This window comes from Entelurus aequoreus, linkage group LG17, assembly GCF_033978785.1.
Source record: "Entelurus aequoreus isolate RoL-2023_Sb linkage group LG17, RoL_Eaeq_v1.1, whole genome shotgun sequence".
NCBI classification, from domain to species: Eukaryota; Metazoa; Chordata; class Actinopteri; order Syngnathiformes; family Syngnathidae; genus Entelurus; species Entelurus aequoreus.
Window position 1 is genome coordinate 30,050,053 of NC_084747.1, and position 26,123 is coordinate 30,076,175.

At 39.3% G+C, this 26,123-nt stretch overlaps 1 protein-coding gene across 8 annotated transcripts in view; it reads right to left on the reverse strand.

Annotated features, from left to right (window-relative positions):
• Positions 1-26,123, reverse strand: part of trpm3 (transient receptor potential cation channel, subfamily M, member 3) — a 514,307-nt gene that overhangs the window by 90,694 nt on the left and 397,490 nt on the right. For 5 of the 8 annotated variants that reach the window (XM_062025460.1, XM_062025458.1, XM_062025465.1 and 2 more), the window contains exons 13-15: positions 18,158-18,298; positions 9,330-9,359; positions 2,022-2,314 (exon numbers count right to left, since the gene is read on the reverse strand). In XM_062025460.1, coding sequence (XP_061881444.1) covers positions 2,022-2,314; positions 9,330-9,359; positions 18,158-18,298 — 464 coding nt within the window. The remainder of the gene's footprint in view (positions 1-2,021; positions 2,315-9,329; positions 9,360-18,157; positions 18,299-26,123) is intronic. The other 3 variants (XM_062025461.1, XM_062025459.1, XM_062025464.1) reach the window with 1 other exon arrangement.

Genomic DNA, 26,123 nt, shown 5'->3' on the forward strand with positions numbered 1-26,123 from the left:
ACGAAAGATGTTGTGATGCCAAAAGATATTGACGTAATCATAGTAGTATCGACTAGTACTGTACTTGATAACATTACAGTGGATTCCAGGTGTAGATCCACCAATGGTGTTTGTTTACATTTTGACGCCGGTGAGCTACGGTGTGTAGTGAAGCATGTTTAGCTGTTCCTCGCCCTGCAGGGATGATACTTGTAAGAAACTTACTTTATTTGTCACCATGGAGGTGAGGATTAGTGATTTAGAATTAGCTAAAACTCAAAACACTGCCGACTGGGGCTGGTCTTTAGCCGCTAGCTAGCTAGCCATGTCTTAAAGCACCTCTTCCTGAGGGCGTTTCAGTGTTATAACTTCACCTTTATCTTTACTTTTTAAGCCAAAATGCGTCTGTTCTCCCTTTTCTGTCTACACACTGTGTCTGTTTGTAAGTACTCCGTGATTGTGCGCTGCCGAACATGCTCCTGTGCTCGTAAACATGGGTGGCCTAAACGCTGTATTTTTAAAATTGGAATTGGAGTAATAAAGAATCGCAATTTGAATGTGAATACATATAGTAATATAATCTTGTAACTATCTTACTAGCTAGCTAACTAAAGAGGTTGCTAGCTGGCTAGCTAGGAGGGAAGTTAATCGATACGACTCACAATTAAATTCCATTCAGATTCTAGATTCAACACGATACTTGCAATATCATATTTAGTGTATACATTAAAGTAAAACCTTTTCAAAACTGGTTACATCATCATCCACGAAACACGCAGCAAGTAAGCGCGGATATGGCCTAAATGACATCTTTTTAAGAATATATTCTCAATTCAACCCGATTCTTAGCAAACTAGCAAAGCTAGTTCGCTAGCTAGCTGGATACAGTCGCGATCAAAAGTTGACATACACTTGTAAAGAACAAAACGTCATGGCTGTCTTGAGTTTCCAATCATTTCTACAACTCTTATTTGTTTGCGATAGAGTGATTGGAGCACATACTTGTTGGTCACAAAAAATATTCATGAAGTTTGGTTCTTTTATGAATTTATTATGGGTCTACTGAAAATGTGAGCAAATCTGCTGGGTCAAAAGTATACATACAGCAATGTTAATATTTGGTTACATGTCCTTTGGCAAGTTTCACTGCAATAAGGCACTTTTGGTAGCCATCCACAAGCTTCTGGTTGAATTTTTGACCACTCCTCTTGACAAAATTTGTGCACTTCAGCCAAATTTTTCTGATATGGACTTGTTTCTTCAGCATTGTCCACACGTTTAAGTCAGTACTTTGGGAAGGCCATTCTAAAACCTTCATTCTAGCCTGATTTAGCCATTCCTTTACCCCTTTTGACGTGTGTTTGGAGTCATTGTCCTGTTGGAACACTCAACTGCGCCCAAGAGCCAACCTCCGGGCTGATGATTTTAGGTTGTCCTGGAGAATTTGGAGGTAATCCTCCTTTTTCAATGTCCCTATTTAAAGCACCAGTTCCGTTGGCAGCAAAACAGGCCCATAGCATAATACTACCACCACCATGCTGTTCCTGGGATTAAAGGCCTCACCTTTTCTCCTCCAAACATATTGCTGGGTATTGTGGCCAAACAGCTCAAGTTTTGTTTCACCTGACCTCCAGAAGGTCTTATCTTTGTCCATGTGATACTTTTGACCCAGCAGATTTGGTCACATTTTCAGTAGACCCATAATGAATTCATGAAAGAACCAAACTTCATGAATGTTTTTTGTGACCAACAAGTATGTGCTCCAATCACTCTATCACAAAAAAATAAGAGTTGTAGAAATGATTGGAAACTCAAGACAGCCATGACATTATGTTCTTTACAACTTTACAAAATGTCCTCTAAATTAACAGTTATTTCTGTAAGCAGAATGTCCGCCCCCAGATGATTACCATCGTCTCCAATGCACGTCCTTAAATAACGATGATGCATGTCATTAGATTTCTGTATGTATGTCACTTCTATCCCCCGGGAGCTGGGTAAAATCGGAACCGGGTCATTTTCCCAGGAAGACGCGTGCCCACCTGGAGTTGTGGTTGAGCTCCTGCGAGATGTCGTCCACCATGTCATTCTCGGACGCTTCGTGGGCCATGGCCTTGCACAGTTTGCACGCGACCAGGGCCTTGGCCATGGCCTCTTCGCCGTGCTGCCAGAAGAACAGCGCCATCTTCTGGCGCTTCATCAGGACGGCCCACACCATCAGCTCGTGGAAGGGGAAAGGGAAGTGGTTGATTTCTGGGTCGTCCAGATCGATGTCCACCTCCTCCTCTCTCTTGCGCGTGGTTTTCTGGCGGCCCCTTCGGATCGGCATGTCGTCCTGGTGGGAATCCGTGACATGTGGCAGGGGGAGGAAACAAAAAATAGACAGCTATGTAGATTCCTATGACGATGGATAATGTTTATTACCATACATCCGTGCGGTCGACGTAGCCATCCTCACGGTTACGTTACAAAATACAGTATGTTCCATTTTGTCCTTGAGAGGAATTGCACTTTTTTGGGGGGAAATTTTGCTTAAAATTCACAATCCTTATGAGAGACAAGAACACAACTTTTTTTCCCCCCACGCTTTGAACCCTGCGGCGTATAACACGGTGCGGCTAGTTTATGTTTTTTTTTTTGCTGACGGCCATGAAGCAAATAGTTTTCATTAATAATGTGAAAAGACACTGAAATGTTGTTATTGTTTGTGCTATGTGGCGCCATCTTCTGGACAAGTTAGCTCATTGCAGGTTCTGCCGGGGGAATGTCTACATACGGCGTTTCCCGTTTGGTGCAAATGCCATTCCGTCTTCTAACCGTTTCTACTCGTATGGATTTTTTTTCCTTCATCACTCCAAGCAACGTTTGTAAGATTTACAATATAACTAAAACAATTCTTACTTACCGAACCGTCCCATGTGTGATGTCTGCAGGAGTGTTTTCATGCATATTTGTACGTGCAATCGTAGCTAGCGTCGTTAATTTTGGCTAGTATGCTACCACGTTTACGAGTGTCTGTGTTAGTGTTATTAAATTACAATGGAGTTATTTTTGTATTGTTCCAGTTTCACAAATTCCATCCATCCATTTTCTACCGCTTGTCTCTTTTGAGGTTCCTCAGTAAATTCACCAAAACGTCACAGTGGAGTTATATATTTGTACGTGCTATCGTAATGTAATTAAGCTAGCGTCGCTAGCATTAGCTAATGTGCCAACACGTTTACGAGTGTCTGTTTTAGTATTATTAACCTACAATGGCATTCTTTCTGTGTTGTTTCAGTTTCGTAAATTTACCAAAACGTCACCGTGGAGTTACTGAGTCTGTTTAGCTGATTGGAGAGCTAGCTTCCGCAGCTAGTGAGTGCATGACAATGACTTCTGTTTTGTTTGAACCCCCGTTTTACTGCCGTGTTACAGACACCGTTTGGAAACAATTAAGGTATGTAAATAAACATTTACAAAATATTTATGTGTAAATAACTAATTTCACAATGTATATATCTGCGGCTTATAGTTCAGTGTGGCTTATAAATGGAAAAAATATTTTTCCCCATTCCAAAATTTGCCGGGTTCGGCTTAAGTAGCGGTGCGTTCCGTAGTCAGGAAAACATGGTACTTTTAGCAGCACATTGAGCTAACTAGCTTATGCTACTATATTGACGCAATGAGCTGCTGCATCGCCTCTGAGTTGGTGAAAGTTAATTATGGAATATAAGATATAAAAGGTTGTGGACATAAACCGAGAAGTTGGTGAACTTTGACTAGACCCAGAGATGACGAAAAAGACGCGAAAAGAAACTCGTTTGCGGCACCTTTTTCATTCATCATCCAAACGGGAAGATACAGACATCCTAACAGTCTGAAGTGAAGTGAAGTGAATTATATTTATATAGCGCTTTTCTCTAGTGACTCAAAGCGCTTTACATAGTGAAAACCCAATATCTAAGTTACATTTAAACCAGTGTGGGTGGCACTGGGAGCAGGTGGGTAAAGTGTCTTGCCCAAGGACACAACGGCAGTGACTAGGATGGCGGAAGCGGGGATCGAACCTGCAACCCTCAGGTTGATGGCACGGCCACTCTACCAACCGAGCTATACCGCCCACCTGCATACCAGTGAGAGCAGACATTGTACAGTAGGTGATTATTTTATTATGTTTGTTGTCTCTCGGAAAGTCTGCTGTGAGTTGTTGTTGAAGGAAATAGTGAACGTTGCGATGAGTCTAGTCCAGGGGTCAGCAACCCACGGCTTTCGAGCCGCAAGCGGCTCTTTAGTGCCGCCCTAGTGTCTCCCTGGAGCATTTTTTAAAAATAATTGAAAATGGAAAAAGATGGGGGAAATTTTTGTTGTTGTTTTAGTAGGTTTTTTGTTTGATGACAAACATGACACAAACCTTGTTAGAAAGCCCACTGTTTAATATATTTGTGTTTACGCTTCACTGATGAGAGTATTTGGTGAACATCATTTTGTCCTACTAATTTTGGCAGTTCTTGAACTCACCATGGTGTGGACAGTGACGTAACAGTTTGTTTACATGTAAAATCTTCCACTCCTTTGTCTCATTTTGTCCACCAAACGTTTTATGCTGTGCGTGAATGCAGAAAGGTACGCTTTGTTGATGTTATTGACTTGTCGGGGTGCTAATCAAGCATATTTGGTCAGTGCATGACTGCAAGCTAATCAATGCTAACATGCTATTTAGGCTAGCAGTATGTACATATTGCATCATTATGCCTCATGTGTAGGTATATTTGAGCTCATTTATTATCCTTTACTTTTATCCTCTTTGTATTTAATTTAGTTTTGCATGTCTCATGACACATTATCTGTATGTAATATTGGCTAAATTTCAGATAGTTGTTTGTGTGCCATGTTGTTCCAGACCACAGCAAACATTACCTAGCTTGCCAAAGATCGTAATAAATCTATTAAAAGAAGACAGCCTGTTTTTTCCTTTAACTTGGACAAACACATCTATACTTTTGGCCATTAAAAGCCAGTCATTTCCAGGAGTTATCTCACCTTCTGAGTAGCCTCTGATTTACTAATGCTTTCTAATGTTGTAAAAATGTGTAGAATAAATAATACATTTCAACATTTCTGTCAACGAAGATTTGCTTCAGCCTGCGACACATAGTCATTTTGATAGTAGGCTATTATAGCTAATATAGACACTTACGTCATGTGTTGCCTTCATTATAACACTTATATACGACTTTTCATTTTTTGGCGGCTCCAGACAGATTTGTTCTTTGTATATTTGTCCAATATGGCTCTTTCAACGTTTTGGGTTGCCGACCCCTGGTCTACTCGTATGCTTAAAATGACCAACATATGTAAATGTTACATCTTAATATGAATGTATTACGAAACCATGGAAGTTGTGTGTTGTTGTTTTTTTTAGAGTGGCTCCATTGTTAGCTGACTTTTGCTTACATTTATTTACGAGTTAGAATACATCAAAAAAGAAAACCATGTTCTTGTCCCCAACATAAGGATTGTGAATTATAGGCAAAATTACCAACAAAGTGAATATTGCATTTTTTTACCTTTTAGAATGCAGAATAAAACAATTAAGGATGCAATCTAAATTCCTTTCCTCGTGTTGGGAAAAATAAAAAAAAAGCTTCTTATTGTTCCGAGATGCACCCCCTGTCCCTGGAGAGATGACACGGTATCGGGTCATCATGGAGGTATTGATTGGTTAATCATTTCGTTGGAGTGCTACTGATGGTTGGTCAATTTCAGACGTCTGACAGCGAGCTACGATGCGCTCGCTCGGAGACGGGCGCGGGTGAAGAAATATGTCAGCGCACTGCAGGAGGTTGCTCCGTTCTCGCAGCGAGCCAAATGTGACGGATCATGTGAGGCGTGATTGATAACGAGGAGACATTTACAGGCAAAAAAAAAGAAAAAAAGAAATACTCGGACAGGAAAACAGATGGCAAATTTGCTAAAAGGTCATGCGATTGACACACAACTACAGAAAGTGCACAGTGGAACTCCACGTCGGGTCATTGCTCACTCAGTTCAGTGCAACTGTGAGCTCAGACCAATTATGTTCTCACGAGAATTTAGTAGAAAATCATACAAACTAATATGGAATGGACTATTTTCCATGCAACCTATATCCCAGACTCTCCCAACATGGCCGACGTTTTACACCGAAATAGCTAGTTTGCCATGAGATCGCATCCGAGTTCCAGTAGGAAGGGCATTCATATGGCCCCATTCGTCGCGGTTTACCTGACACATGAAACATGACGAATTGGAGGGGAAGGGGGGGTGCACTATCCACTTTGGCCGCCAGATGGCAGTTTAGTGTTGAATATCTTAAAATGTGTTTTTGTGGCAATTCCACAGCGTCAGTTGCTATGTAGAGTGGCGCTTTCCATCGTTTTCAGCGGACTGCATTGCAAAATGATTAACCCACCCCTCTTCCTCTCACGCGGGATCCACCCAAAAATGGGGCCATATTGATACCTTCCCTACAATATAGTAAGTAATGGATTAAAAACATATTGTGTTGATTATAAAATGTTAGTTTTTCTCTCGAAAAAAATGTTTCTTCTCTCCAATTGGGGGCCAAATGGGACAAAAATTAGATAAATTAATCTTTAAATAACTACTTAAATATGTCATTAATGTTTATAATGTAAAATGACATTTAATGATTTAATAATTTTAATATTGATTTCACTATTTCAATAAATCATTATTCCACGATTTAAATAATTGACCTCAATATTTCATAACGTAATGATTCATTTAATGATTTAAATATTAATTGACACATCTAAGTCATTATTTAACGGTTTATTTATTACATTTTGTCGCATTTTGGCCCCTGTCAGCACAGCATGAATTGCGTTGATCCGTCAAACTCAGTCTTCAAAGTCAGTGGGCAGTTCCTTACACCTGATTGGTTACTCGCCACTTCCACTTGCAATGATTGGACTAGATTTGTGTAAGCCCCGCCCACTGACTGAGACAGGTGAGTTTGACGGATAATATCAATTAATTTAAGTACTGACTCGGGCCAAGTGGGACAATTAAATGAATACATCTTTAAATAATTAGTTACATGTGTAATTAGTTAAATCATTGAATTAATTATTCAATGAATAATTCATTGTGAAATCATTAAATAATGAGATAATAAAATCATGAAATAGTAATATCAATAATTGATTAAATGATTAATGGAATTTTGCATAAATGAATGACACAATATTAACATATTCCAATTATAAATGATAAATGACACATTTAAATATTACTTCACTGTAATGAAGCTAGCATCGTTAGCATTAGCTAATATGCTAACATGTTTACGAGTGTTAGTATTATTAACTTACAATGGTATTTTTTTTGTATTGTTTCAGTTTCAGAAATTCCTCAGTAAATTCACCAAAACGTCACCGTGGAGTTATTGAGTCTGTTTAGCTGTTAGGAGAGCTAGCTCGCGCAGCTAGTGGGTCCACGGCGATGACTTCTGTTTTGTTTGATCAGCCGTTTTACTGAAATGTTGTGTTATTGTTTGTGCTATGGTGCCATCTTCTGGACAAGTTAGCTCATTGCAGGTGCTGCTGGGGGAATGTCTACAAACGGCGTTTCCTATTTAGTGCTTTCAACCGGAAGTACAAACACCGTTCCGCCTTCTAACCATCCATAGCGTTTCTCCTCATATGGGATTTTTTTCCTTCATCACTCCAAGCAACATTTGTAAGTTTTACAATATAACAAACAATTATTTCTTACAAGACTCTTATGTGTGATGTCTGTAGGAGTGTTTTAATGCATATTTGTACGTGCAATCGTAGCTAGCTAGCGTCGCTAACATTGGCTAGTATGCTAACACGTTTACGAGTGTCTGTGTTAGTATTATTAACTTCCAATGGCATTCTACTTGTATTGTTTCAGTTTCACAAATTCCTCAGTAAATTCACCAAAACGTCACCGTGGAGTTATATATTTGTACGTGCTATCGTAATGTAATAAAGCTAGCATCGTTAGCATTAGCCAATGTGCCAACACGTCTACAAGTGTCTGTTTTAGTATTATTAACTTACATTCTTTCTGTGTTGTTTCATAAATTTACCAAAATGTCACCGGGGAGTTATTGAGTCTGTTTGGCTGATTGGAGAGCGAGCTTCCGCAGCTAGTGGGTCCACGACGATGACTTCTGTTTTGTTTGATCAGCCGTTTTACTGCCGTGTTACAGACGCCGTTTGAACACAATTAAGGTATGTAAATAAACATTTACAAAATCTTCCTACGTAAATAACTAATTTCACACTGTTTATATCTGCGGTTTAGTCCAGTGCGGCTTACATATGGATTTTTTTTTTTTTTTCGTTAACACTTTAATATGGGGAACATATATCACCATTAATTAGTTGATTATTAACATAGGGTTAGGGTTAGGATTAGGGTTAGAGTTGGGGTTAGGGAAGGTTTAGTTAATGGCTTACTGGTTGTATAATAAGGCCATGCAGAATAAGGCATTAACCTCTTAAGGCCCAAGCTGTTTGTTTACATGTTTTTTTTTTATTTCTCTTTGCTATTTGGGCTTATTGGACCCTAATTAGAATAAAAACTAAAAATCATCTTTTAATATGATGTACTTATTAGTCCATAAATGCACAAACATGTACTTCATGTGTAGTGACATACAAATTTTAATTTTTACCCTTTTTTTTTCCAAATTCCATTGTATGTTATACTGATCTGACACCACCAGATAGCAGTATAAGTGTCCATATGTCGGTATAAGACCCCAATTCAGTAGTGTACACAATTTTGGAAATAAGAGCTAAAAGGTGCTGTCCACGCATGGCCACTAAGGCCTTTAGAGGTTAATAAGTACTTAATAATGACTAATTAAGAGCCAATATGTTACTAATTTGCATGTTAATAAGCAACTAATTAATGATGATATACGTATGTTCCCCATACTAAAGTGTTACCTTTTTTTCTTCTAAAATCTACTTAGTCGACCAGCTTTGCCTGTGTTTTCAAGTTTGCAAATGTTTTAATAGAATCATTTTCCTGTCAAATTCTGGTTTGTGAACTGCCTGACCATTAACTTTTAGTGGTTTCACCTAAAAATAAATCAATCAATATTTCGTAAGAAATCCTACTAATCTCTCGTGAGATCTGGCTCTTCAGACGTGTATTACAGTGGGACTCATAACTCCACTGACCAGAGCAATGCAACAATGGCACCAAAACACTGAGACACAAAACACAGACCAGCACACATTTTTTGCAAGAAGAACAATTGAGAGGAAGAGGAGGATGAGGAGGAGAATGAGCAGTGAAGGAATGACCATGATGGGAACACTCACCTCCATCCCCAGCAGTTTCAAGGCTTTGGGCTAAAAAGGCAACAAGAACATGGAGAGACTGAACAACACTATTTGGGATGTATTTCATGGAGCAACGTGTAGCTGGTGTAAAAGAGTGTGTACACCTTCAAGCTCTCGGCGTGTGCATTGGTGGATACAGTAGATACAGTAATGTGTATCTGTATGAAAGCGGGCCAATGCGTGCATTATGTATTCATGAGCTAGCATCCCAGCTGGTAAAAATAGACCTGGTTTCCTTTGGGGATTTTCATATCTGCAGCTTTGTTCTATGCCAACATGCGTTTATGTGCTTGCAGTGTGTGTGTGTGTGTGTGTCGGTGTGTGTGTGTGTGTGTGTGTGTGTATGTGATCGCACGCTCTCTCTTCCTCAGTCAGTATACTTCTTGACTTTATCTCCATCTTCCTCCACCAAGCTGCCTTTGTTTCTTCCATTGCAGACATGCAAATAGATGAGCAGGCACATGACATCCCCGTATACACACACACACACACACACACACACACACACACACACACACGAAAAGGTGCATCGTCAAGCAGATTCATGGCATTTCACAAGTATGATTCTGTATGCATCACACCTGTGAATCAGGTATGAAGTGGTATGAAAGGGATTAAACCGCATCAACACACAGTATTGCTCAATACCGAGGTAGAGCGGAATATATGTTAGGTCAGGTTTCCTTGCTCGTCAGGGGATTTTATAAAATCCCCTGACGAGCAGGGAAACCTGCGAAACAGGCTTGCAGGGATGATATAGCCTCTTGTGTTTTTTCCTGACCTAACATATATATATATATATGTGTGTGTATATATATATGTATGTAAGTATGTACCGTATTTTTCGGACTATAAGTCACAGTTTTTTTCATAGTTTGGCCGGGGGTGCGACTTATACTCAGGAGCGACTTATGTGTGAAATTATTAACACATTACCGTAAAATATCAAATAATATTATTTAGCTCATTCACGTAAGAGACTAGACGTATAAGATTTCATCGGATTTAGCGATTAGGAGTGACAGATTGTTTGGTAAACGTATAGCATGTTCTATATGTTATAGTTATTTGAATGACTCTTACCATAATATGTTACGTTAACATACCAGGCACGTTCTCAGTTGGTTATTTATGCCTCATATAACGTACACTTATTCAGCCTGTTGTTCACTATTCTTTATTTATTTTAAATTGCCTTTCAAATGTCTATTGTTGGTGTTGGGTTTTATCAAATAAATTTCCCCAAAAAATGCGATTTATACTCCAGTATATGTTTTTTCCTTCTTTATTATGTATTTTCGGCCGGTGCGACTTATACTCCGAAAAATACGGTATATGTATGTAAGTATGTATGTATATGTATGTATATGTATATGTATGTGTATGTGTATATATATATATCTATATATATATATATATATATATATATATATATATATATATATATATATATATATATATATATATATATATATATATATATATATATATATATATATATATATATATATATATATATATACATATATATACACTACCGTTCAAAAGTTTGGGGTCACATTGAAATGTCCTTATTTTTGAAGGAAAAGCACTGTACTTTTCAATGAAGATAACTTGAAACTAGTCTTAACTTTAAAGAAATACACTCTATACATTGCTAATGTGGTAAATGACTATTCTGGCTGCAAATGTCTGGTTTTTGGTGCAATATCTACATAGGTGTATAGAGGCCCATTTCCAGCAACTATCACTCCAGTGTTCTAATGGTACAATGTGTTTGCTCATTGGCTCAGAAGGCTAATTGATTATTAGAAAACCCTTGTGCAATCATGTTCACACATCTGAAAACAGTTCAGCTCGTTACAGAAGCTACAAAACTGACCTTCCTTTGAGCAGATTGAGTTTCTGGAGCATCACATTTGTGGGGTCAATTAAACGCTCAAAATGGCCAGAAAAGAGAACTTTCATCTGAAACTCGACAGTCTATTCTTGTTCTTAGATATGAAGGCTATTCCACAAAATTGTTTGGGTGACCCCAAACTTTTGAACGGTAGTGTATGTATATATATATATTTGCAATTTCATGCTGTCTATTCGTTTTATGTATATATATATATATATATATATATATATATATATATATATATATATATATATATATATATATATATATATATATATATATATATATATATATATATATATATATATATATATGTATGTATGTGTATATATATATACTGTATGTATGTGTATATATACATATATACAGTAAATATATACATACATATATACTGTATATACAAATATACAGTAATATCTGCTCGTCAAAATAACGTATGAAATAATAATTTTTTAAATTAATAATATTACATTATTATAATTAATATTATTATATGAAATAAATATTATTAAATAATCATTCTAGTAGACACATATGCAGTTGAAACAGTACAAAGCATTAGGCTAAATGGGGGCCAAAACCAAATTTAATTTTGACTCTTTTTTTTAATTTTTTTATCAAACTTGAATAACAAATTTAACAAATGAAAACACACATTGACATATTGTCCAGACGAAGGTCACTAACAATTTTCAGTCATGTTGTCGTTATGATAGAATATTTAGTCAATGATAGCTAACTTTTGTAGCTTAACTCGCGAAAATCACAATCATTAGCTAGCAACACACACGACCAATAAACGTGTGTTATGCACGGGCGTAGGAAAGTCGGGAGTGGGCGGGGCCTAGTGCTTACAACACTCTGGGAAGTTAGCGCCCTCTAAAGGCCTCCTGTTGCAAACAGCCTCTTTAAATAGAGCAAAAATAAATGGTTAAAAAAATGGCAGCTCACTGGCCAGAATTTAACGGCAAAATTAACGATGTGTTTTTATTATTTTTACGGTAAAATCCTGGCGACTGAGCTGCTAGTGTTTTACGATAAAATCTACATTTTTTTTTACAGTGCATTGCTGTTGAAAAAAGTTACCATTGTTATTTTTACGGTAACATTCTGGCGAGTGGACTGGGGGCTGTTTACCGTAAAATCTACTGTCATTTTCAAAGTGCACACAGACTTGTGGTATAGGCGCTAATTAGCTAACTACTGATTACCTTTTGACTTTCCACTTGACGTCAAAAGCGGCTTTTTGTTTGTATTTGTCTGATTCAAATCAGAGGTGTCCAAACTTTTCAATCAAACGATGCAGATATTTTTTATTGTTATATACAGATAAACCCTGACATTTATTATTGATATATTGTTATTTACAGATAAACCCTGACATTTATTATTGATATATTGTTATTTACAGATGAACACTAACATTTATTATTGATATATTGTTATTTACAGATGAACCCTGACATTTATTATTGATATATTGTTATTTACAGATGAACACTAACATTTAATATTGATATATTGTTATTTACAGATGAACACTGACATTTATTATTGATATATTATTTACAGATAAACACTGACATATATTGTTTGCATATTGTTATTTAAGAAACACTGACATTTATTGTTTACATATTGTTATTTACAGATAAACACTGACATTTATTGTTTATATATTGTTATTTACAGGTAAACACTGACATTTATTATTGATATATTGTTATTTACAGATGAACACTGACATTTATTATTGAAATATTGTTATTTACAGATAAACCCTGACATTTATTATTGATATATTGTTATTTACAGATGAACACTGACATTTAATATTGATATATTGTTATTTACAGATGAACACTGACATTTATTATTGATATATTGTTATTTACAGATGAACACTGACATTTATTATTGATATATTGTTATTTACAGATGAACACTGACATTTATTATCGATATATTGTTATTTACAGATGAAAACTGACATTTATTATTGATATATTATTTACAGATAAGCACTGACATATATTGTTTACATATTGTTATTTACAGAAACACTGACATTTATTGTTTACATATTGTTATTTACAGATGAACACTGACATTTATTATTGATATATTGTTATTTACAGATGAACACTGACATTTATTATTGATATATTGTTATTTACAGATAAACACTGACATTTATTATGAATATATTGTTATTTACAGATAAATACTGACATTTAATATTGATATATTGTTATTAAGAGATAAAAACCTGACATGTATTATTTACATATTGTTATTTACAGCTGAAATGGACCAAAAGGACTCGCCTGACCCTGAAGAATTCATCATTTACTGAGCAGAGTAGTAGACAAATTTCTGACTGTTGGACAAAAGCCTCACTTTTTAATTAAAATTCGGTACGTTGTGTCTTTAAATCACGTTGTTTTGCATATCATTGTTGTGTATTTCATTTAATTACAGCAGGAAGGGGATTTATATGGCACAATTGACATGAAACGTGACAAATTTGGGGAGGGGATGCACTATCCACTTCGGCCGCCTTTCAATTATCTGAAAATGTGCTTTGCGGCAACTCCAACTTTGACCACAGGCGTCAGTTGCTACATAGAGTGGCGCTTTCCATCATTTTCAGCAAACTGCATTGCAAAATTAGTCACCCCCCGCACCCCCCGCACCCCTCTCACGCGAGATCCACCCAGGAATGGGGCCATATGAATCCCTTTCCTCCTGTATACTTTAGTAAAAGAAACATGACCTAATATTGTTTGTTTACATGTGTATAAATATAGTAAACCACTCCTCCATATGTCATCAGCCTGATTTGTATAAACTACCCTGGACTGTGAACTGCGGCGGAAACGCAAACCACACACTTCCACAGGAACCTTTAGTTCCGGTAACCTAAAGTTCCTAGACTTTTGGTGGATATAGGCCTCTTAGAGTCTCTACTGTCCGAGCGAACAATCTTCTCTGCTCCAGTAAAGGCTTAGGTTGATCTTCTCAAGCGCAGGACATGTGACTACTACTCCTTGCATCGCCAAAAAGCGACAAGGTAAAAGTTTGCAGCTCCGGGCGTCACTAATAGGATTGTTTCCCCCTTGCTGCTTGCACCATTACAGGCTAAGGTCTCCTGCACTCGCTGCTCGTTGGTGCATACCACACGCAGCTTTTAAATGTCAATACTCATTGTCCCCAGAGTGCTCTGTATCATTAATAAATGCTTTGCCCACATTATCCATCATGTACTTACCGGGGCTAATTTGATCTTATGGTGTATTGTAAGTACCGTAAATTAGCCGCTACTTTTTTTCCCTTATGGCTTACACTACCGTTCAAAAGTTTGGGGTCACCCAAACAATTTTGAGGAATAGCCTACATTTCTAAGAACAAGAATAGACTGTGGAGTTTCAGATAAAAGTTCTCTTTTTCTGGCCATTTTGAGCGTTTAATTGACCCCACAAATGTGATGCTCCAGAAACTCAATCTGCTCAAAGGAAGGTCAGTTTTGTAGCTTCTGTAACGAGCTAAACTGTTTTCAGATGTGTGAACATGATTGCACAAGGGTTTTCTAATCATCAATTAGCCTTCTGAGCCAATGAGCAAACACATTGTACCATTAGAACACTGGAGTGATAGTTGCTGGAAATGGGCCTCTATACACCTATGAAGATATTGCACCAAAAACCAGACATTTGCAGCTAGAATAGTCATTTACCACATTAGCAATGTATAGAGTGTATTTCTTTAAAGTTAAGACTAGTTTAAAGTTATCTTCATTGAAAAGTACAGTGCTTTTCCTTCAAAAATAAGGACATTTCAATGTGGCCCCAAACTTTTGAACGGTAGTGTATGTATAGACTTTTCTTCGCTGACAACCATAATGTAAATATACATCCATCCATTTTCTACCGCTTGTCCCTTTTGGGGTCGCTGGAGCCTATCTCAGCTGCATTCAGGCAGAAGGCAGGGCAAATATTTATATATTTTTTAAATGCACTGGAAATGTGTGGTATTGTTTGTGCTATGGTGCCATCTTTTGGACTATTTCGCTCACTGCAGTGCCCTTCTGTTTGAGCTTTCGGCCGGACGTAGAAGTAGCCGTCCATAGCGTTACTACTCGTATGGATGCTTCATTCCTAACTCCAAGCAACGTTTGTAAGTTTTATAATATAACTAAAACTATTCATACTTACTAATCCGTCCCATGTGTGATGTCTGTAGGAATGTTTTCATCATACTTGATAACCTTGAGACCTCCGGGGGGGGGGTTTGGTGGTAGCGGTGGTGTATATTGTAGCGTCCCGGAAGAGTTAGTGCTGCAAGGGGTTCTGGGTATTTGTTCTGTTGTGTTTATGTTGTGTTACGGTGCGGATGTTCTCCCAAAATGTGTTTGTCATTCTTGTTTGGTGTGGGTTCACAGTGTGGCGCATATTTGTAACAGTGTTACAGTTGTATATACGGCCACCCTCAGTGTGACCTGTATGGCTGTTGATCAAGTATGCCTTCCAGTCACTCATGTGTGTGTAAAAACCGCATATATTATGTGACTGGGTCGGCACGCTGTTTGAATGGAGGAAAAGCGAACGTGACGACAGGTTGTAGAGGACACTAAAGGCGGGTCAGCACCCCCCGCGACCCCGAAGGGAATAAGCGGTAGAAAATGGATGGATGGATGGTTGCCCCGGGAGATTTTCGGGAGGGGCACTGAAATTCGGGAGTCTCCCGGGACAATCGGGAGGGTTGACAATTATGGTTTTCACGCGCATTTGTCCGTGCTATCACAATGAAGCTGGCGTCGTTAGCATTAGCTAATATGCTAGCACATTTACGTGCATCTGTATTAGTATTATTAACTTACATTGGCATTATTTAGTTTTGTTTCAGTGTCAAAGATTCCTCAGCTGTTCTGTCTTCTAGACGTCCATAGCGTTACTACTCGTATGGATTATTCATTCATAACACCAAGCATTGTTTGTAAATTTTACAATACAACTAAAACAATTCTTACTTACTAAACCGTCTGATAGTTGGTGTCTGTAAGAGTGATTTAATGCCTTTTTGTACGTGTTATCGTAATGAAGCTGGCGTCGTTAGCACTAGCTAATATGCCAACACGTTTACGAGTGTCTGTGTTAGTATTATTGACTTACAATGGCATTCTTTCTGTGTTGTTTCAGTTTCGTCAATTTATCAAAACGTCATCATGGAGTTATTGAGTCTGTTTAACTGATTGGAGAGCTAGCTTCCACAGGTAGTGACGATGACTTGTGTTTTGTTTGATCAGTCGTTTTACTGCCGTGTTACAGACACTGATTGGAAAAAATTAGGGTATGTAAATAAACATTTACAGAATATTTCTTTGTAAATAACTTATTCCACAACATATGTGTCTGCGACTTATAGTCCACTGCGGGTAATATATGGAAAAATATGATTTTCTGATTGGAAAAAATGAGGGTATGTAAATAAACATTTACAGAAACTTTATTTGTAAATAACTTATTTCACAACATATATGTCTGCGACTTATAGTCCACTGCGGTTAATATATGGAAAACTATGATTTTCTTCCAAAATGTGGTGGGTGCGGCTTATATACCGCACTCTACGGTCCCGGAAAATACGGTAATTCAAAAACGAAAAATTCCTCCAGGAAGTTAAGAGTGTATAATAAGATTTTGGATTCATATGTCCATGACGAAGACTTCTGTTTTGTTTGATTAGCCGTTTTACTGCCGTGTTACAGACACCGTTTGTACACAATTAAGGTATGTAAATAAACATTTACAGAATCTTTCTTTGTAAATAACTTATTCCACAACATATGTGTCTGCGACTTATAGTCCACTGTGGCTAATATATGGAAAAATAGGATTTTCTTCTAAAATGTGGTGGGTGCGGCTTATATACCGCGCTCTATGGTCCGGAAAATACGGTAATTCAAGAACGGAAAAGTCCTTCAGGAAGTTAAGAGTGTATAATAAGATTTTGGATTCATATGTCCATGACGATGACTTCTGATTTGTTTGATTAGCCATTTTACTGCCGTGTTACAGACACCGTTTGGACACAATTAAGGTATGTAAATAAACATTTACAGAATCTTTCTTTGTAAATAACTTATTTCACAACATATATGTCTGCGACTTATAGTCCACTGCGGCTAATATATGAAAAAATATGATTTTCTTCCAAAATGTGGTGGGTGCGGCTTAAATACTGTGCTCTATGGTCCGGAAAATACGGTAATTCAAGAACGGAAAAGTCCTTCAGGAAGTTAAGAGTGTATAATAAGATTTTGGATTCATATGTCCATGACGATGACTTCTGTTTTGTTTGATTAGCCATTTTACTGCCGTATTACAGACACCGTTTGGACACAATTAAGGTATGTAAATAAACATTTACAGAATCTTTCTTTGTAAGTAACTTATTTCACAACATATATGTCTGCGACTAATATATGGAAAAATATGATTTTCTTCCAAAATGTGGTGGGTGCGGCTTAAATACTGTGCTCTATGGTCCGGAAAATACGGTAATTCAAGAACGGAAAAGTCCTTCAGGAAGTTAAGAGTGTATAATAAGATTTTGGATTCATATGTCCATGACGATGACTTCTGTTTTGTTTGATCAGCCGTTTTACTGCCCCGTGTTACAGATATCATTTGGAAACAATTAAGGTATGCAAATAAACATTTGCAAAATCTTTCTGTAAAAATAACTCATTTTGCAACATATATATCTGCGGTACGGCTAATATATGGAAACAATTCAGGTTTTTTTGTAACATTTAGCGGGTGCGGGCATGGTAATATTAATAATAGTGTAGAAAAAGACAAATAAACAGTATGTTGAAGGAATGTGAGATGAATTTGCTCACCCTCTTTGGTCCAAAAAGGTTGTGGTACAGAGTCCTGAATCTCTTCCTGGTGTAGTTACAACGATAAGCCCCGCCCATGAGGTATTCAATGACCAATCCGATGTCGATGAGGCTGATGCGGTAGTCTGGGGGCAGGTTTCCCTAAAAAACCAGACGGCGTTAACAGACAACACCTCACCGACTCAAGGGAAAAAGGCAGGATAAGCAGACGCTCACCGCAACAACAACAAAAGTCCACATCAAACTGAGTTTGGCTATGAAACAAAACATGATTATCGAATTCACCTTGAAGTAGATCCAACTGAACCCTGGATATTCTCGCTTGGAAAGAACACACAGTGTCAGTGAGTAGAGCGCACGATAAGCACCAGCAGGGGAAATGAGAAACACAGAACACCACGGACAAGATCTCTCTTCCAGCCCTTTGGCGCCAAATTGCTTTTGTTCAACAACTTTGTTCAATATTGCATATTCCAAACGATGTTGGTCCAGAGAAATGGACCGGATCCTTAGATGTCTGACATCAAAGGACAAATCCTCAGCCCTGAACAAGTTTAGGTGATTCGAGGAGCATGTTTCATTTCTGAGAGACATTTAAACAAAAAGACAAAAGCTGGATCGTTTGCTTTGAAGGACCTAATGAGACTCATTAGCCTGGAAGAGAGGCGTGATATAATGGAGGGTCAACGCTGGTGGGTGGTGTAACTCCAAGGTCGGATGGAGTCCTCTCAGTTCAAGCAAGTCAATGTTTAGAAAAATCACTTTTTAAAAACTGTAGTTACTCTTTACTTTGCCAAAAAAGATTCTTAATAAATGTAAATAATAAATGATATCAAAAGGGAATGCAATTATTGCTTTAATTAAAAAAAAAGAAGTTTAAAGACGTTTCATGAAAGCAGAGTGTGTGTGTGCCTTTAAAAGGCATTGCCTGTTGCTAAGCGACACGGGACATCAGCAAAAGAGCCAGACAAAACAGCACAAGCTCAGCTGTGTTTTTTGTTTTTTGCTCTGTTGAATCTTTTCGCTGAATTGTGGGATCTGAGCCGAGGATATCGTTGTGGCTTGTGCAGCCCTTTGAGACACTTGTGATTAAGGGCTATATAAATAAACTTTGATTGATTGATTGATTGATTGATTGATTGATTGATTGATTGATTGATTGATTGATTGCATGTGTTGGCGCTCGTTGAGTGCTTGGACATTGGAACTATTTATTATTATTATTCCGCCGCAAAACTTTGACGAGCTCCAGAGCCCTCAGTTTCCATCCGATCGGAACTGTTGGAGTATCAAAACGTTCGGCTCGACTGGGAATTGTGAGCTCCCCCCAAATGAATTTCTAAAAAATATCCTATAATCCCCGGGTCTCCGTTTTCCGGGTATTTTTTTTGAATTTGCACAATTCCCACATTTCTCAACCAATTAGAACCGTTCCACCATCCACACACTCCACTCACTTTGCACAATCAAACAGCCATTTTCCAAGTTCAATAAAATTCCAGGAATTCCAACAATTCCCGGTTTTCCAAAGACCTACTTTCACCTCTTTCTGGAAATGTTTTACAGTCCACACAACGGTTTTTGACCATTCCAAATTCAAAACATTTCTCTTAGTGATTTTTGTACAAATTCCCGGTTTTTCCCAAAATTCTAGGAATTCCAAAATACCCTTTTAAATTCAAGCTGGTGCTACATCAACATTTTTCATTCGAAAAAAAAATCCAACACCAACCCATTCATATCCATCCATCCATCCATTTTCTACCGCTTGTCCCTTTCGGGGTCGCGGGGGGTGCTGGAGCCTATCAGCTGCATTCGGGTAGAAGGCGGGGTACACCCTGGACAAGTCGCCACCTCATCGCAGGGCCAACACAGATAGACAACATTCACACTCACATTCACACACTAGGGCCAATTTAGTGTTGCCAATCAACCTATCCCCAGGTGCATGTCTTTGGAGGCGGGAGGAAGCCGGAGTACCCGGAGGGAACCCACGCAGTCACGGGGAGAACATGCAAACTCCACACAGAAAGATTCCAAGCCCAGGCTCGAACCCAGGACCTTCGTATTGTGAGGCAAACGCACTAACCCCTCTTCCACTGTGCTGCCCCCCATTCATATCATCTAGGACAGAAGTGCTGGTATCAATATTTTCAAAAAAATTCCTGGTGTGGGGAGGCGTGGCCGGCAGACCGACACGCCGGGCGGGGCTGACCCCTAGATGGCGGCGAGGAGGCGTGGTCGGCGGGCCAGCTCCGAGGCGGGGCGCGGCGGGATCGTTGCCGTAATAAACATCAGCTGCGTGGATCGCCCGGCTGCGCACAATCGTGTAATTCCCTCCCAGTGTGTAAAAGGGCGGCAGCCGAGAACGACAGGGCAGAAGGAGCTGGAAAGACGCGAGCACATGCAGCGCGATATCAACAAAGAGCGAGGGACAGACGACGACGCGGGAGGCTGAAAAGCGACCGGAAGAGCGAACAGTGGAAGAGGAAGGCGCTGAAAAGCGACCCGACCAGAGACTGAGTACTATTGAAAAATAAACAAAGTCGCAAACTGCTTGCAGTCATGTCAGTCCTTGGTGGTCCATGGAACCCCGACAGTGAGAGACTGTCACACCTGGTTTTCCAGAACTTTCCAAATGTCCGGGGAATACCCATTCTAATGAATGGGAAAATCTCTGAATTTTTCGCATTTTTTAAACCCAACTCTGACACTTTAACCATCCACCCACACAGCTCTTCCCATATATTGAACGCAAACCATGTTTTCCCTTTACCAAAATTCCCGGTTTTCAGGTAATTTTCTCCCCTATTGACAACGAGTGGCCATTATACAATCGGCTGCATATCCCGGCATATTTCCCGGTTCTGAAAATTCTCTGATTACCCTGATTGAATGGGCAACATACAAACATCTCCATATCCCACATTTATCAACTGATTCGAACCGTTCCAACATCCACACACTCCACTCACCCTGGACATTCAAGCATTTCAGTCCCGCTCACGCGTATTGGCGGTTCGGCTGCTCGCGCACATAGGACATTCACACGAAATTCCTGCCGGAATTGCATATTCTACTAGTTAATGAAGAGATTGAATGTGCTTCCACAGCTGAAGTCTCCTTGTCCACAAACGGGCTATTGTAGGATTGCAAGCTTGTCACGCCAGTCATTGATTTGCTGTTCATTATTCCCACGTAGTAGTAGTAGTAGTACTCGTTTGTTGATTGCTGTGTGATTTTGCCTCGTCCTTTTTGACTGGTTGTTTACTTTCATTAGTAAAAAGTAACTTCCTGCATTAAAATGGCTGTGCTTCCGACACTTGTTGACATAAAACCACATCAAAAGTAGCGCACCACGTTACATCAAACATATCGATAACTGCATTGTAACAGACATAAAATTACTAGTAACGGCAATATACCGAACACTGGCGCCCCACCCACCTTCCTTTACACAAAAACTCATTGGAAGTAATATTTTTCAGTAATAAAAATCCACTTTCCACTTTATTTATATAGCACATTGTGTTACGGCGCACGCCCAGTCTGCTTCTCCCTCCTCAGCAGCAGCACTTAGAGGCTCTGCTGCAAGCACCGCAGGACTCGCCCCCACACGCCTCCACAGCTGGAGGCAATCCTCAATCAACACACCTGGTCTTGACGAGAGGCAGCAGCATAAAGGCTCACTCCGCTGACTACTCCACGCCGGAACGTAGCTCTGATTCAGTAAGCTTCACGTCTCTGGCTCCTCACCTGTGTCTCTCTCTTTTGCTCACTTTGTCTCCCTCGTGCCTAGTCCTTATTTGTCCTTGTCACCTCCTGTTCCCACAGTACCTCCGTGTCTCCGCAGTGAGCTGTGCGCCTCACCTGCCGATCTTCCCCCTGGACTCTGACTGCCTTCCTCGACCTTCGACCCCTCGCTTGGATCCCAAACCTCTTTTGCTTCGCCCATTCTGGACCGCTGGTAACTTATATTTGGTTAACTTCCACACATAGCCCTGCATACACACACATAGTAGCATACACACCCTACGTAATCATCAAGCTCAAATAAAACCCGTTGAGCTAGACCTCCTGTTGTCGTGCCGTCTCCTTCCCCTTGTCGTATGTAACACATTGCATGGCAACCACTATTTTGGTACCGGTACTTTTCGATACTTTTCTAAATAAAGGCACCACAAAAAATTGCATTATTGGCTTTATTTTAACAAACAATCTTAGGGTACATTAAACATTTCTTTCTGATTGCAAGTTTGTCCTTAAATAAAATAGCGAACATACAAGACAACTTGTCTTTTAGTTGTAAGTAAACAAACAAAGGCTCCTAATTTAGTCTGCTGACATATACAGTAACATATTGTGTCATATCTCATTCTATTATTTAGTCAACATTATTAAAGGCCTACTGAAACCCACTACTACCGACCACACAGTCTGATAGTTTATATATCAATGATGAAATCTTAACATTGCAACACATGCCAATACGGCTGGGTTAACTTATCAAGTGCAATTTTAAATTTGCCGCTAAACTTCCGGTTCGAAACGCCTCTGAGGATGACGTATGCGCGTGACGTAGCCCGGGGAACACGGGTATGCCTTCCACATTGAAGCCAATACGAAAAAGCTCTGTTTTCATTTCATAATTCCACAGTATTCTGGACATCTGTGTTCGTGAATCTGTTGCAATCATGTTCATTGCATTATGGAGAAGGAAGCTGAGCAAGCAAAGAAGAAAGTTGTCGGTGCGAAATGGACGTATTTTTCGAACGTAGTCAGCAACAACAGTACACAGCCGGCGCTTCTTTGTTTACATTCCCGAAAGATGCAGTCAAGATGGAAGAACTCGGATAACAGAGACTCTAACCAGGAGGACATTATTTAGTCAACATTATTAAAGGCCTACTGAAACCCACAACTACCGACCACACAGTCTGATAGTTTATATATCAATGATGAAATCTTAACATTGCAACACATGCCAATACGGCTGGGTTAACTTATCAAGTGCAATTTTAAATTTCCCGGGAAACTTCTGGTTGAAAACATCTATGTATGATGACGTTTGCGCGTGACGTCAAGGGTTGAAGCGAAAGTATTGGGACACATTGTATCCCAATACAAACAGCTCTGTTTTCATCGCAAAATTCCACAGTATTCTGGACATCTGTGTTGGTGAATCTTTTGCAATTTGTTCAATTAACAATGGAGACTGCAAATAAGAAAGCTGTAGGTGGGATCGGTGTATTAGCGGCTGGCTGCAGCAACACAACCAGGAGGACTTTGAGTTGGATAGCAGACGCGCTACCGTGAGTACAGCTTTGTCTTCCAAACATTTGATCGCTTGCCCGTACGTAACTTTGGGGGAATATATGTTTCTTGCCGACTCTGATGGCGGCCGGGGTGTCGTCGAAAGCTACAACGCCCGCCGCCGCGCCGCTGTCCTCACCTTGACTTTCTCCGTCTCTGGGCCGCCGACCGCATCGATGAGCGGGTGAAGTCCTTCATCGCGCCGTCGATCGCTGGAAAGCAGGTGAGCACGGGTCGTGATGGGCAGATGAGAGCTGGCGTAGGTGGAGAGCTAAAGTTTTTAGCATAGCTCTGTCGAGGTCCAGTAGCTAAGTTAGCTTCAATGGCGTCATTAGCAACAGCATTGCTAGGCTTCGCCAGGCGGTACAGCATTAACCGTGTGGTTACAGGTCCAGAGTTTGGTAGTATTGTTGATCTTCTGTCTATCCTTCCAGTCAGGGGCTTATTTTGTCTGTTTCTATATGCAGTTAAGCACAATGCTATCACGTTAGCTCCGTAGCTAAAGTGATTCGCCGATGTATTGTCGTGGAGATAAAAGTCACTGTGAATGTCCATTTCGCGTTCTCGACTCTCATTTTGAAGAGGATATAGTATCCAAGGTGGTTTGAAATACAAATCCGTGATCCACAATAGAAAAAGGAGAAAGTGTGGAATCCAATGAGCCAGCTTGTACCTAAGTTACGGTCAGAGCGAAAAAAGATACGTCCTGCACTGCACTCTAGTCCTTCACTCTCACGTTCCTCATCCACGAATCTTTCCTCCTGGCTCAAATTAATGGGGGAATCGTCGCTTTCTCGGTCCGAATCGCTCTCGCTGCTGGTGTAAACAATGTGCAAATGTGAGGAGCCCTTCAACCTGTGACGTCACGCTACTTCCGGTACAGGCAAGGCTTTTTTATCAGCGACCAAAACTTTATGGTCGATGTTCTCTACTAAATCCTTTCAGCAGAAATATGGCAATATCGCAAAATGATCAAGTATGACACATAGAATGGATCTGCTATCCCCGTTTAAATAAGAACTTTTCATTTTAGTAGGCCTTTAAGGACAAGTTGTAGGAATTAATTATTAATCTACGTGTTCATTTACTGTTAATATCTGCTTACTTTCTCTTTTATCATGTTCTATCTACACTTCTGTTGAAATGTAATAATCACTTACTCTTCTGTTGTTTGATACTTTACATTAACATTAACCAACAATGACACATTTCGCAAAACAATAAAAGTTTAACATGTTTCCTTATGTATTGTCACGGCCGTTCATGTACTCAACTGCAGAGATTAGCACACATCTGTTAGGGGCAAGTCGTTCTTTGATAGTAGGCCTCTATATGTACAATTGCATGTTTTTTTCCCGTCCAACTAATTAATAACACCACTTAAAAATAAAATACATATCATATTTTATGTACAGCAGTTGTTTTATTTATTAGAGGTCCCTTCTAAAGCTGCATGGCAACATAAGTTTCATAGTTCTGGTTCTAAAAATGATTGTACAGGTAAAATTCCACTCAAAATAGACAGTAGTGATTTTAGGTTTGTTTTCAAACGAGTTTAAGCACATTTTGAAACGCCCACTTTTGGCTCCAAAGGGTGGGCGGGCCTGTATCAGTCTGCTGACGCCACCTCCAGAAGACTGGAGGCAATTCCATAACTTGAATCATGATATTTTTGCGCATAATTTGAAGGAGTTAAAGAATGCCGGATGCATTGCTGCAGGTCGTGGCAATACAACTAAAGAGGGTCAGCCTGCATACATTTCCAAAAATAATGGCAATGTGAGGAAAGTATGGATCTCTCCTGTCAAAATGGTACACGGACCAAGCCGGAGGAGGGTAATTGGCAGAGATCATTTTAATGATTCTGACTTTGAAGAAGAAGGGATTTGTTCGGAGTTTAGATGGATACAAATTAAAAGACTCAAGTCAAATGTGATCATCCGGAAAATCAGGAGCTCCCTCAAGGGGAGAAAGACTGAGTCGGAACCTGCGGAAAAACGGTGAGAAAAATAAAGAAAGCCACTAGTATTCTACAAAACCCGAAACCAGTGAAGTGGGCATGTTGTGTAATTTGTAAATAAAAACAGAATACAATGATTTGCAAAACCTTTTCAACCTATATTCAATTGAATAGATTGCAAAGACGAGATATTTGGCTTTAACTGAGAAACGTTTTTTTTTTTTTGCAAATAATCATTAACTTAGAATATAATGGCAGCAACACATTGCAAAACAGTTGGCACAGGGGCATTTTACCACTGTGTTACATGGCCTTTCCTTTTAACAACACTCAGTAAACATTTGGGAACTGAGGAGACCAATTTTTGAAGCTTTTCAGGTGGAATTATTTCCCATTCTTGCTTGATGTGAAGCTTAAGTTGTTCAACAGTCCGGGGGTCTGCGTTGTCATGTTTTAGGCTTCATAATGCGCCACACATTTTCAATGGGAGACAGGTCTGGGCTACAGGCAGGCCAGTCTAGTACCCGCACTCTTTTACTATGAAGCCAAGCTGTTGTAACACGTGGCTTGGCATTGTCTTGCTGAAATAAGCAGGGGCGTCCATGATAACGTTGCTTGGATTGCAACATATGTTGCTCCAAAACCTGTATGTACCTTTCAGCATTAATGGTGCCTTCACAAATGTGTAAGTTA